General features: G+C 38.0%; 3 protein-coding genes across 3 annotated transcripts; 2 read left to right on the plus strand and 1 right to left on the minus strand.

Moving 5' to 3' along the window:
• The first annotated feature begins 384 nt into the window (after window positions 1-384).
• Window positions 385-4,482, plus strand: LOC5504990 (EF-hand domain-containing protein 1). The gene is made up of 9 exons (XM_032373373.2): window positions 385-544; window positions 858-1,216; window positions 1,333-1,483; window positions 1,735-1,947; window positions 2,327-2,456; window positions 2,813-3,033; window positions 3,291-3,431; window positions 3,645-4,084; window positions 4,239-4,482. Exons 1-9 carry the CDS (start codon window positions 500-502, stop codon window positions 4,243-4,245), a joined length of 1,707 nt encoding a protein of 568 aa, XP_032229264.1. The 5' UTR covers window positions 385-499; the 3' UTR covers window positions 4,246-4,482.
• LOC116612656 lies at window positions 4,269-7,280 on the minus strand. The gene is made up of 3 exons (XM_032373378.2): window positions 7,140-7,280; window positions 6,948-7,060; window positions 4,269-5,614 (listed from the first exon to the last, which is right to left on the minus strand). The coding sequence occupies exons 1-3, from the start codon at window positions 7,226-7,228 to the stop codon at window positions 5,514-5,516; spliced, it is 303 nt and encodes a 100-aa protein (XP_032229269.1). The 5' UTR covers window positions 7,229-7,280; the 3' UTR covers window positions 4,269-5,513.
• Window positions 7,281-7,409: 129 nt separating this feature from the next.
• Window positions 7,410-13,668, plus strand: LOC5504988 (dual specificity protein kinase CLK2). The gene is made up of 13 exons (XM_001625808.3): window positions 7,410-7,685; window positions 9,335-9,431; window positions 9,764-9,824; window positions 10,110-10,163; window positions 10,239-10,304; window positions 10,529-10,619; window positions 10,750-10,825; window positions 11,186-11,280; window positions 11,368-11,497; window positions 11,699-11,781; window positions 12,072-12,151; window positions 12,449-12,539; window positions 12,932-13,668. The coding sequence occupies exons 1-13, from the start codon at window positions 7,410-7,412 to the stop codon at window positions 13,103-13,105; spliced, it is 1,374 nt and encodes a 457-aa protein (XP_001625858.1). The 3' UTR covers window positions 13,106-13,668.

Below are 13,668 nucleotides of genomic sequence, written 5' to 3' on the forward strand. Positions count from 1 at the left end.
ACTGACAGTACTGCCCATTGTTTTCTCATTTAGTTGTTAGCGCAACGGTAAAGGATAAAAAACGCAAGTATATAATTAACGCAAGAGAGCATTTATATTCAGGCGGGAATGTATGAATAATTCTTTCTATCACTGTGTAAAAAGTTTTATTCAGTGGTAGAAAATAATTTATCACATATATTCTTAGCATCTAACAATCACTGCACGGGACCATCAATACTGCTATATTTACAGTAAATGTATAAAACAAGGGCAATTCGTCTTTGCTCAATAACTCGGGCTCTATAGCGGAAGGCTCGCGGATACCTGTGCTTACCAAAGCACAGGGACCCCACACTTCCCATAATGCTCTTCGTATTTACATGGCTGCCGACCGTTGCCATATCAACCGACGCCGCCAAATAGCAACCAACACCATTTTGGATCAGTTCAACAGAAATCGAGAAAACCACCAACTTGCCTTGGGTTTTCTTATTGCATTTGCCTGAAATATTACAATATGGCTCTTCCTTTTTTACCAGGGAACAGTTTTACTGATCCTACCGTAAGTATGAAAGAGGGTATAACGTAAAGTTTCTTAGTAAAGCAAAATTTTGTTGGACGTGTTTTGAGTTTTGTGTGGAGTTTCAGAACCGGGTAAACCTTTAAAATGTTTTATTTGAGCCCACACTTTTATAATTTAGCTGTTTGAAATACTGTACTACAATTCGTGTCTTAGACAGCTTCTAGTTTTAGAAATATTATGTCTTAAATTGTGTGTACCAAGCCTACTAACTCGACTAACTCTATCGCAATATTGTTTCCATTTTTACTTCTCTTTCTCAATTAATTATAACAGTTTTGACCTTTCATCGTAGAAAACAAAGTATCATAGGCCTCAAACACTGGGATGGAGAAATGGCTATTCCCTCCCGACTCAACCCATTATCGGAATCGGAGGAGATCCCGTTCCAGTAAACAAGCTTACCCAAGAAGAACTTGATGAACTTGCAAACATCAAACCTAGTCTAACCTATGGCCAAAAGGTGCAAGCTCCACCGGAGGATTTTGTCCCAGCTCATGTAGCCTTTGACAAAAAAGTCCTGTTATTCCATGGTTACTTCAAACAAACTGTACATGAATCCTCAAATGAGTACTTTCGTGTGAGACCTGTGAAAATTTACTACTACCTTGAGGATGATTCAATAGCTGTTGTGGAACCAGTTGTGGAAAACAGGTTGGTATATACCCTCAATTTATAGACTGCACTATCTTATCTATGCATTCTATAAATTCTATATATATTTATTCAAAACACAGATAAATAAATAGTTTATTTGTATTATTTTCCAGCGGTATTCCACAAGGAAAATTGATCAAGCGTCAAAGGCTTCCTAAGAATGATCTTGGTGATTATTGGCATTGGAAAGACCTAAACCTGGGGATCAATGTAACATTCTATGGCAAAGTCTTCTTTATTTGCGACTGTGATGCTTGGACAAGGGTAAGTTGTGCCTCTCACACATTTCTCACATTGGTAATGGATGGAGAAAATCTTTATAATACTCAAAGCCAAGTATGCCTTATTCATAAAAACTTTGGCTTTTTCTGTAACTGTACAAATATTGTACTTAAAGAGAAAGAGAGTTAACACGATCGAAACAAAACTTCTAGCTCAATAAAAAACAATTCCTATTGTCAGATCTTACATGGTTTCAAATATAGTGAATATTGACAATTGCATGTTTTTTTCAGGAGTACATGGCAAGTGAAGGCATTGACCTGAATCCCCCAGAGTCCATCGCAAAGGACCCTTATAATGAATCTCGACAACAACCTCTCCACTCTTACACCACACCCTCCACTTTCGACAAACTAAAGCAGTTCATTGAGCTGGATAGAAAAGTTCTGAGATTCTATTGTGTCTGGGATGACAGGGATAGCATGTTTGGAGAGATGAGGCCTTGTGTAAGTATATAGAATTTCCCATGTTTTGCACCCCTCAAGTTGCTCAACGGTAGTGCTTTTCAAGAGAGAGCCAGCGATAACTCCGTGGCTCAGGTTTTGCCAGAGTGCGTTGGGATATTTTAAAGGTGTAATAAACTGAACTGGGGACTGTGAACCCCTTGTCTCCCTGGATGTGCTGGAAGTCTGCACTTGATGTATTTGTACTGATGGATGTAAAGGAATTAAAATAAATATAATTTAGTATTTCCTAGAAATTTTTTTCACCATTTTTAAAGCCATGGTTATAATAAATTTTTAATCAGATGGAGATGGTTACAAAGAATAAATAACAAAGCAAAATAAATGGAATAATGTACTATTATCTTTGCTGTTTATACAGATTTTGCATTACTACCTTGTCGACGATACTGTGGAGATACGTGAAGTTCATACACCTAACGACGGCAGAGACCCATTCCCTGTGCTTGTCTGTCGACAGAAGCTTGCTAAGGACAGAACAGATGTTGAATGTAAGGGCTTATCATAACAGCTCAGTTACAAAGGAACTACAAAAGGGATACTGTCTCATTGTACTGATTTGATAAGGCTGTAAATCAATTTCTAGTTCTGAAGAAAGGGAGGCTTTTTTGGAACAAATCTGTTAAAAAATATGGTCTACAAAACTTTAAGTCATAAAATGTACAATACAAAGCTCATTATACAAACATTAATTCAAACCCTGCTTAGAAATTTTACTTTTCATTGACTTGCATATAAATTTGGATAAATTGTGCCTTGTGTTCTGTGATTTTAATACTGCCTTATCCACATGACAAGAACCTGCAATATTTCTTACCTCACTGTTATTGTCATTCTTCTATTGCAGCCTCTTTCCCATCAGTTGTCCTGGAGTTGTCCGACCACGAGATCAAAGAGTGGTTCAGACCAAGAGATTTTATGGTTGGAAGAACCCTACACATCATGGGCAGGCGGTTCCTTCTGTATGATTGTGATCAGTACACTAAAGACTTCTACAGGACTAACTTTGGTGTTACAGAATTCCCTGCTGTTGATGTAAAAGGGGCACCAAGAGAATTGTTAGAAAAGGTAATAAATTGATATTGTCCAATGGAGCAGTAGATCCCGATGTTCTTATAAGGAGTCTGAAGCAATTTTAAGTAAGGGATACCTGATTCATTGTTTTTTCAGGGATTTCCCTATATTTCTTCTGTAAAATAAAATAGGTTCTGCAACCCACTTCTAGGCACTGTTCTCTTGAAATCTTTTTAATAAACCTATTGAGTGGATAGTGAGCCTTAGATAGATGAGTGGTCTCAATTTTGTTTTATGGATTTTCTTTTCAGGTCACTCCTCCATATAATGGGTTTGGTTCATTGGAAGACAGTCTTCAGTCCTGCCTTTCGCTAGTGCCACAACCACCCAAGAAGGACTTTATCAAGATGTTGGAGAATGATCACAAAGTTCTTAGATATGCTGCCTCTATGGTAAGAATGAATCCCCAAGGTTTTCATAGAATGCTGATCTGTTAATTGTCAGCATTTAAATTTAAACAGGTGTAGCTTGTAAAGTTTAAACCTAGAATCAACACAAGAAAATACCTCTAGCAAGTTAGACTCAAACCAGGGATTCACTGAATATAGCCATGCACTGTTTTTTTTTTTTAGTGTATCTCATCTGTTTTTTTTTTCTCTTTTTAGGAATCTGTTAGACCAGAAGACAAGAATCGCCGTTTCATCATCTCTTATCGCTTGGCTGATGACATGTTGACGATCTACGAACCACCTGTCCGCAATGCTGGTATAATCGGAGGCAAATTTTTGGAGCGCACAAGAGCAAAAAAACCTGGTTCATCCGTGGATAATCCTAACTTCTACAACCCAGCCGATTTCAAGATTGACTCCATCATCCAGATCTTTAAGCACAGATTCCGTATCACAGACGCTGATGAGTATGTTCTCAAGCACCTCGAGTCCCATGCTGGTCACTACCCTATCGAGACAATCAACTCCATCCGACAGAGGCACGGCAGGCCCCCGACAACCACAGAGGAACTGCTCAACTCCGTGCCACAGGGGGACACAGACCCAAATGCCCTAAACAGGAATGGCGACGGTGTGAAGACAGAGTACCAGAGAAGGTAAGGGTAAACGTTTTTAAAGCCTGAAAAATTGATAGAGGGGAGGCCAGTGTACTCCATAATATTAGTATTTTTTGTCTTTACCATATTCATACTTTGAGCTTCTATTTTTCAATGTTGATTGTGTGTAATTCTGTAGTTTTTCCCTCTTCAGGTTCTAGATGAAAGCAGAGTACAAGACACCATCATTTTAGATTTTTATTTGAAGCACAATCTTGCCTGCTGCAAGCATGACTTTGTTTTTGTAAATAATACGTAAAGCTTGGAAAATAATGACATTGTCTTATAGGTTGAAGGAAGTTAAAGATACTTTGAGGGAGTTTAGTCTACACTCTGGAAATGTACATTATATCAGGAAATGGTATTGAATTTTATAATGAAAAGAAATTTGTATGTTATCTTTTTGTGTGCTATTTTCTTTATTATAGCTGATGTAGTTGATTTTATCAGGATCTTTCAGGTTACGAAATTAACACAATAAAACCCATTTAGATATCAACTAGTGGCCCTGGAGAAAAATCTTTTTGAAATCCCAATTTGATTTATTTCAAAATAACATTGGTTAAGCACCAGTTAACGATAAGAAAAGACATGGACATCACTTGGGCTACACAACATACTATAACAGTGATGTCCTGTAAAGTGAATTTTTTTCAAGGTATTGCCTTACGAATTTCAGCCTGGTAGTTGCTTACCAAATATGTGCCTTAAATTCGAGCCTGGCTAGAAAAATCCCTCTCCAGGGTAAAAATGATTCTGAAAATTCAAAAAGCAATTTAAAAAGTATTTGTGGGGGTATTGGGCTGAATCCTCTGCCCCCTAACCAGGCTGTAACTCAACCAGGGCTGAGATTTGTCATGTAATTGGCCCTAAAAGAGTTGGTGAATTGTATCAGTAAACACAGTGCCTCTGTGTATAGCACATGGTACTAGGCGGAGCAAAGAGATGAATAGGTTGACAAACTTTTGTAGTCTAGCCTACAACACAATAATGTGAATAGGTTGACAAACTTTGTAATCTAGCCTACAACACAATAATGTGAATAGGTTGACAAACTTTGTAGTCTAGCCTACAACACAATAATGTGAATAGGTTGACAAACTTTGTAGTCTAGCCTACAACACAATAATGCCCCAATGCAAGGTGGCAAGCTTTTTTCTTGCTTTCCCCATATGGCATTCATAATTCTCAATTTAAGAGATTGAAATGTCTATTTCTCCTTTTGTTCCTGTCTTTTCTCCATACATAAATTGGTTCAACTTTATTCAGGACACAAGTGAATCCTTCTGGATCTAATGTCTGGTTCTTTCCAAACTCAATATCTGTTCTTCTTTTGAGCAACACACATCCTGACAAAGCTGAACCCCTTGATGTTGGTAGCTGTGTCCCTTAGAGTAGCATTTGCTGCACTGATTTATTGGGAATAAATTCAACCTGAGCTGTCCTTTTCCTTGCACTTTTGATTAAACAAAGATAACATGTCCATCAACTTCATGTTGCCTGTTTTCAATCCAAGAACATCTTTGTCAGCTGTAAGGGTGATAAAAGAGAATAAGTGAATCGCTATGCATGCCCAGGGTTGCTTTGAGCCCAGGTGATGTCACAATATAGAGTCAAGATAAAAAACTGATACACATGCCCTTACTTCAAATCCCAGTGAGTAACCAAGGAATCATTTTTTTTTAGGTTCGCTGAAACTGTCTATAAACAGACAAGATTTAATCAAGCGCTAGTTCTGCGCTTTATAAGTATCTTACATAATGTGACATATCTTGAATGTTTTTGATTGACTTGTTTTTATGTTCCGCTGTGTTACCCAGGCTCAAAGCACCCTTTAACCTTAAAAATAATTCTGCAACATCTTGCTATCCTTGACTTCATATCAACACATTCCCCAAGGGTGAGTGTGTTTTTATGTTTTCTGCACTGTGCACCCACAAAAGGTATAATAATTTGATAAGATCTAACAAACGGCAATGCCAACCAAAATGGGCTCGACATAACTGGTAGGTGTGTACGTGGGATTGGCCAAGCGTGGGGGGGGGGGGGGGGCGCAGTCATAGGTATCATATGGAAAAAACATAGAATTTGAAGATTCTTTATACAGAAATGACCCATAATTTGGCTGCCAAGGGGGAAAGAGGGGGTGAGTGCGCACTATGCAATCCCCTCTGTGTACGTGCCTGGGTAGATGCAGTACAAGGATAATGGGAGCAACTTCAGAATACCCGTCCACTGTGGAGCCACGTTACTGCCATGGTACGCAGTGAAGCTGTCTTTCTGATTCATCTAACAAAATTATTTAATTGATCTAAGTCACTGCTACCATGGTCCGCGGTCTGCTGTGAAGCCGTCTTTGCATATTTATAGAACAAAGTATCAAATTATAAGTCTAAGTCATCTAAGTCGCTGCTACAGTGGTCCACAGTCCGCGGTCCACTGTGGAGCCGTCTTTGTATATTTAGAACGAAGTATCAAATGATAACTCTAAGTAATCTAAGTCACCGCTACCGCGGTCCGCTGCGGAGCCGTCTTTGTATATTTAGAACGAAGTATCAAATGATAACTCTAAGTAATCTAAGTCACCGCTACCGCGGTCCGCTGTGGAGCCGTCTGTCTTTGACTGCAGACTGCGAACCAACATAACATATCCGATTATGATTTAATTGTGCAATGATGGACATTTTATATTGAGTAGTATTATAAATTAATCGTGCAATGATGGATACTTTTTATTGAGTAGTTCTGGACTGCGGACCGATGAAATTTAGAGCCCTTAAAATGTGGACGGGTATTCTGAAGTTTAGCCAGGATAATGTGTATAAGGAGTGGAATAAAGCAGTGCCTGGAGTATGAAACTTACCAAACGTTATCTCAAGATGTGGCTCTGAATTATCATTCCTAACTTCTTTGGTGATTTTGCATTTGTTATTGGTGTCCAGCATGTTTTTTGCTGAAACACGCCGCAAGAATTCCCTACATAAAAACAACAACAAACTCTAGTTATAATCTTTTGACACCCTGATAATGAGTGTCATTTGAGCGCGTGTTTTACCTTATAGTTGCGGTTTTAGGGTCGAAAGGACAATAAGAAACATGAATTTTGGTCACTTGTTTCAAAGTCAGACCCCTGATGGCCGCCATCTTGGAAAATGCTTCGAAACGAGGCTAATTTACGCGCGCTCACGTGAAGACCACGTGTTTTTTATCCCTTTCAGCCAATCATAAGCCATCTTGTCTTCCTTGCATCATCGTTGAATAAAAGGATCGCCGCCATTTCTCACGACAGTTGGTTTTTCCCGTTCATTCTTCACTCAAATTCCCCATGAGAATGCCTAGAAGTCGAAGGAGAAGGCGTTCGGTTTGTTCGAGGGACACAAGTCCGTCTACACTTTACCCTAGACATTATTTAGATGAACGTTTGGATAGAAATTGCTCCCCTTTAGAGGAGGTACGCTTCTCACGGAAGCACATTCGTAGTCGAAGTAGAGACAGATTTCGACATCACCACTATCGTGAACGAAGCCGTAGTAGCGAAAGAAGCACTCATAGAAGACGGCATAGACACCACAACGACGTGACCGATGGCTACAGTATCTATGTAAGTAGATCGATCGCGTAAACTCTGGTTTAATCGAGTAGTCGACGTAATTTTGGCTGGATGCCAACCGCCATGTTTTTGGGGGTTGACATGGCGCACGTTGTTGTTAGTTCACGGTCACAAAGAATACGCAATGCACACACCTTTGCGAAACATCACGGGGTATTTCGTCAATATAATTAATCTCTAATAATAATCGTCAAGAAACATACAGAGCTTTGCAAAGATAAAGAATCTCATGTAAAATGCTTAAAACCCCGTCGAGAGCAAACATGTTTTTGAAATTTCATGTCTTCGAATCAAGAGTCAACTCGCGCGTATCAAAAGAAAAAAAATATAAGTTAAAAAGTCTGCCTAGTGTTATCATTAAAATCAATACGCATTTTTAAAATTGTCACGCACAGGTCATAAGCCGCTTAGCTTCATATAAAAACAGGCCCTTGTACAATTTGTCAAATACTGTTATTGAATCGACAAGAAAATGACTGCGCGAGAGAAAATTACCCGCTATGATCTTCAAAGATATGGTTGCCTGACTACCTCGAGGGAATATCTTTGCTCCAGGCCGTTAAGATTTCAATTACTGAGATACAAACCAAAGTTATTCCCTACTTTGAAGGTACTCTTCGATTTAAATGAAAAATAGCCAAAATTTTTGCTCGAAATGGAAATATTTTGATTACGCAAAAACTATTTGATTAAAAAATAATGCCTATGAATTAGATATAATAAATGTATGTGGCGCCTAAGCCATTGATTTGTTTTGAAATATGAAGCATTGGGAATTACAAACAGATTTTAGCCTGTATTTTCTGTTGGTCACTTTATAACTCACTCACTTTGCTAGGGGCAATTATCCTAATTAAAGGTACTATATTTCCAGTCTATTTAGGCCATGTACATGTATTAGACTTTCAAACGAATCTCATGCAGTATCTTTATCTGAGGTTGTTTGCCCAACCACAACACCTTTTTCAGCAAGAATTATTGTGATTTGATGTGAAATATTTTGATTTATTGAGACTTTAAAGTATAAGACTTTTAGATCGTTGTTAGTATTAAAGCAAATGCTTTTTACTTGATATTTTAAACATACACCAACAATCTATTCTTGGTTTTATAACTTGGCTGTGTCAAGGACGACAAAATACCCTGTGCTATTCACACCTATCTTTGACCAATGAACATCAAGATTGCATGCCTTTTTAAGCTGCTGATGTTCCTGGGTTTTTGTAAGTATGACCCTAAAACATCCATCGTTTATGACATGCAAGATTGATGGCTAACAACAACTTGGGCTGATAAGGGTGTGTGGATATGTTAAGAGCTATCTCAGAATAGTTTTCTTTCCTTGGACCTCAGCACAACCTGCTTTCGTTTTTGTATCGGGTAATGCTTTTGGTATTGGCAAGGGTAGGTGTAAGTACAAACTCAATGATGCCAGTGTCGTTGTAAACCTGCTCTCATATGCTCCTATGTCCTTTGTATATATCTACTATTTCTATGTGCGAACAATTGAATTGGGTGCGGATCTCTGCCTGCGATGTTGCTGTGTGTGCTAAAATGATGCCACTTCCTGTATGCCGGCCCTTTTCTCCCGTCGTCAAATGTGTGAATGAATGAACGAACAAACAAATGCATGAACTCAGACCCGGAGCCATGCTGAGGAGCGGTGCTACTCCACAAGCCGGGACGATGAAGATGGACACCTCATATATCACAAAGGAGACCAGCTGCACTCCAGATGTATATTAATTGTTCTTAATTTATCGCATTCCACCCTACAAGTAGTCCTAATCCCATGACTTATGAATTCTTGTTGATTGATTTAAATTTTCACTGACATTTCAAGGGATTCAGACTTAAAACTCTTGTCCAAATTGTTTGCATCATTTTCCTGGCCTAGCAGCTAATATTTGACACTACCTGTTATTGAACTAGTGTGTATTGGGAAGACGTAAAATTAATTGATTTGAATTGCAGAGTTGAGTGAAGTTGGGGTTGGGAGTTTTTGAAATGAGTTTTTCTGTATGTCCCTCTCCATTGCCAAACACTAATGCCTCTTTGTCTCTTATTAGATGAAGTTCACTGTTTGCTAGGTGAGGGAACCTTCGGCAAGGTGTTGGAATGCTATGACAAGTGAGTTCTTGCTACTTCAGGTCACTTGTCGTCTTCTTTTTTTAAAGACATTAACAACAACAAAAATTTGAGCATTTGTTTCAACTCAAAGCTTACTTTCTGTAACATGTGATCAGTGTTAAATAGGCCAAACTACACAATACTTGTTTTTTTTTTTTTTTTTTTTTTCGAATCAGGAGGAACAATCTCTCCATATCCACAAAACAAAAATTGCCCTTAGAAAGAGAATAAAATACCCTACAGTCAGTGTGCTTTTTATTCATAACTCACTCTTCTCTTCTTCAGGAAAACAGGGGATGTGGTTGCTGTTAAAGTGATAAAAAACATCGAAAAATATAGGTGGGTAAAGTCTGACTACACATGTTTTTGAATAACAATCATTGAAAAAAAATGATTTATGATTTTGTTCACCAGGGAAGCTGCAAAATTAGAAATCAAAGTTTTAGAAAAAATCAACCAAAAAAACAGATATGGTAAAAGGTGAGTTTAAATTTTAAAGAAATGTTGATCAATCACTCCACAACAAAAAATACAACATGAAACTTTGAAATAACCACTCACAATTAGAGTCTTATAGTTTATTAGTGATATTTGATTGGAAGTAGATAAGTGACTTGCTGTAATAAACCGATGGAAATTGTTTCTTTGTGTGACTCAGTATAGTGTGGGAGCGTAAAATTTATTGTCTTTGTTTCATCTTATAGTCTATGCATAAAAATGCTTGACTGGTTCAACCATCATGGACATATGTGTCTGGTGTTCGAAAAAATGGGATTAAGTGTCTTCGACTTCATGGTAAGGACACCATCATCTTAACCATTCTATTGTATTAACCGTTTAAATCATGCACTGTTCTTTTTACCTTAAGCCATTACTGTAGTTGAACAAAAAATATTTATTTTTTTTTTTTTATTTCAATCTGCAGAAAGATAATAACTACGAACCCTATCCTCTTGATCAAGTACGGCACATCTCATATCAGCTCATAGTTGCTGTCAAATGTGAGTATTTGCTTCTTATTCTTTTGTTCTAGTTCTACATGAGCCTTATATGTGTGACAAGCGTAAGTTGACACTAGTTGTTGTCACGTGATAGATGATTATATAGTACGCGAGGTAAGGGATTAAGGGAGAGGAGTTTTAGAGTAGTGATTGAGAAAGACGGATTGTAAAGGCTTCACGTTCGGATTGCTATCCTGGGATTGTAACCAGTGGATTGATTAAAGTCAGTTATTGTATGGAGTCAGATATCGTTGATTGAAAGTCTAAATATGTTGGTTGTCCTTGGGGCTACATCGTGTCCTGTCATTTGTACCAGTCGCCGTGTGTAACATATGCCTTTCGTCTGATCCCTCTTTCTAGTTCTGCATGAGATGAAGCTAACTCACACAGACCTCAAACCAGAGAACATGCTCTTTGTCAACTCTGATTGTGATGTATTCTACAACAAAGATACTGTAAGTGCAGTGGTATTGTCATGGTGACAAAGATGGGGAGTTTTGAAAACTGGATCTTCGTTGAATTATTTTTTCCTATGACCACAGAAGCAAGACCAGCGATATGTGAAGAGTTCTCACATGCGGCTTATTGACTTTGGCTCTGCTACATTTGAGCATGAACACCACAGCACAACCGTCTCCACTAGACATTACAGAGCCCCCGAAGTGATCCTAGGTGAGTGTAGACTCCATGGTTGACGTGAAAATGAGGTAATGGACAGATTGACTATTGCTGGTGAGCTGTCAGTACTCCACAGCTGCCCAATTCCCTAGCCATAGGCAGACAAATTCCTTAGGGGTAACCCTTGGAGTTGGAGTTATCATGGTTTCCTCTACATTGACTGTGTTCTCATGTGAAATGTTTTTTTTTTTTCAGAACTTGGCTGGTCGTACCCTTGTGACATCTGGAGTATTGGGTGCATCATGTTTGAGCTCTACACTGGCTTTACTCTATTCCAGGTATGACTGATTTTTATTGAAGTATAAAGGCATCACAGCCTACCATATATAGATTTAAGTGTTACACTATCATGATGCAGTCACCTTGTTGAAAATCCTGTGACATTTGTTTAATATTTATGTAAACCTTTATGTATGTATCCTGTTTGACATTTTGTTGCTATTCTATTTCCATGGCTTTGCAGATGAATATAATGTTATTCTTGTCTATTTTTTAAATAGAACTTTGCCCTGAATGCCACATGGCTTTATCTCTTGTGATTTACATTTATTTCATTAACCATTCACAGACTCATGAGAATAGGGAGCACTTAGCCATGATGGAGAGAATCATTGGACCAATTCCATCAGATTTTGCAAAGAAATCCAGGTAGGCTCCACCCTTTTTTTTCATCATTTCCACATTTTCTGGTAAATAAGACTTTTCTCAATCATAAATTCAGGATGCCTCTTCAACATGAAACACAATGCTTTGAATTTATTTCTATTTTTATCTTGCACATATAAGCAAGACTTTCATCTGCTCCTAGATTTTTGTTTGCCTTAATGTACTAGAGAATATGGTATTATTGTAAATGTTGCTCATGAGCTCCAATTACCATGTGTGTGTGTGTAATGTTTGACGATATTTAGCATCTTAGTAAATGTTTATATTTGTTTATTACAGGAAAACAAAGTATTTCTACAAAGGGAAGCTTGAGTGGGATGAGAAGTCTTCATCAGGGAAATATGTCAGAGAGAACTGTAAACCTTTGAAGGTTAGTGCTGTAGTAGATTGCCTGAGGTAGTGTGGGCATGACATATTTCATAAATCCATAACTTGGTGGATAACATCCGGTGGATAAGTGGACTAGTGGGAATATTTGTCTTGTCTTTTGTAAGTGCACTGCTTTCTACCTGATAAGTGAAATTGACTTCTGGGAATTTGGGTTTTATGTGAAATCCAAAATCAAACTTGGTCTTGTGTCAGCATACTGCTGTCAAATGCTGTGATATGGCAGACCATCTAGATAACACTGCAGGTTCAATTATTGTGTTGTTTATGTTATGGTTGTAGCTATTGTTGTGTTTTTATCAGAGTTGTTTGAGTTTTTTTCACATAATGTTGTCATTATCCTATTGTAATCGAGCTTATTGTTCATTCAATCAGAAATACATGCTGTCAGATAGTGAGGGCCATCAGCTGTTCTTCAATCTGCTAGACTACCTCCTTGAATACGACCCGGAGAAGCGTATCACTGCCAAGGAGGCTATGCAGCACCCGTTCTTCAACTCTATGTACTATGACTGTGAAATGAGGCATTCTCACAGCAAGAGTAGATGACTAGATCTAGAGATGACCAAGCCGTGCACCCATTCTGGGTCTGCATCGCTCTATCTTGCATTGATCTTCCTATTCTTCGTTGCAGTTTCAGTTTGAGGGTAGTCTTATGTGAGTCTTGGGTTGTCACTAGGCTAAAGAGAACCCTAGTTACACCCTAACACTGCACATGATATTTCAAAGAATCTTTTGTAGACTGGAGGGCTATCTCCGAGCTATTTGTATTCTATTTCAGTTTCTAATAACAGAGTGCAAAGACAAACTGTTGTCTTTTCACTGTGTTAGATGTTGTAACATCACAAAAAATAATCAATGCCGCATACAAATTCCCTAAATGCATTCATTGCAGTTTTGCATCTAGGCTATTAATAGAGAAGATAGAAAATGGTTTCTCAAAGTTGTACTGAAATGTCTTTTTATGTGCAATCTGATATTTTAAGCTATATTTAACCAAGTTTTGTGAATACGAAACAAATCTTGGAATCTGTCCGTGTGGACTTACATAAATTGTATATTGTTGTACATATAGATTATAGTAAATGCATTAAAAAAGAAAAAGGGCGAAA

Source organism: Nematostella vectensis, chromosome 11, assembly GCF_932526225.1.
Source record: "Nematostella vectensis chromosome 11, jaNemVect1.1, whole genome shotgun sequence".
NCBI lineage: Eukaryota > Metazoa > Cnidaria > Anthozoa > Actiniaria > Edwardsiidae > Nematostella > Nematostella vectensis.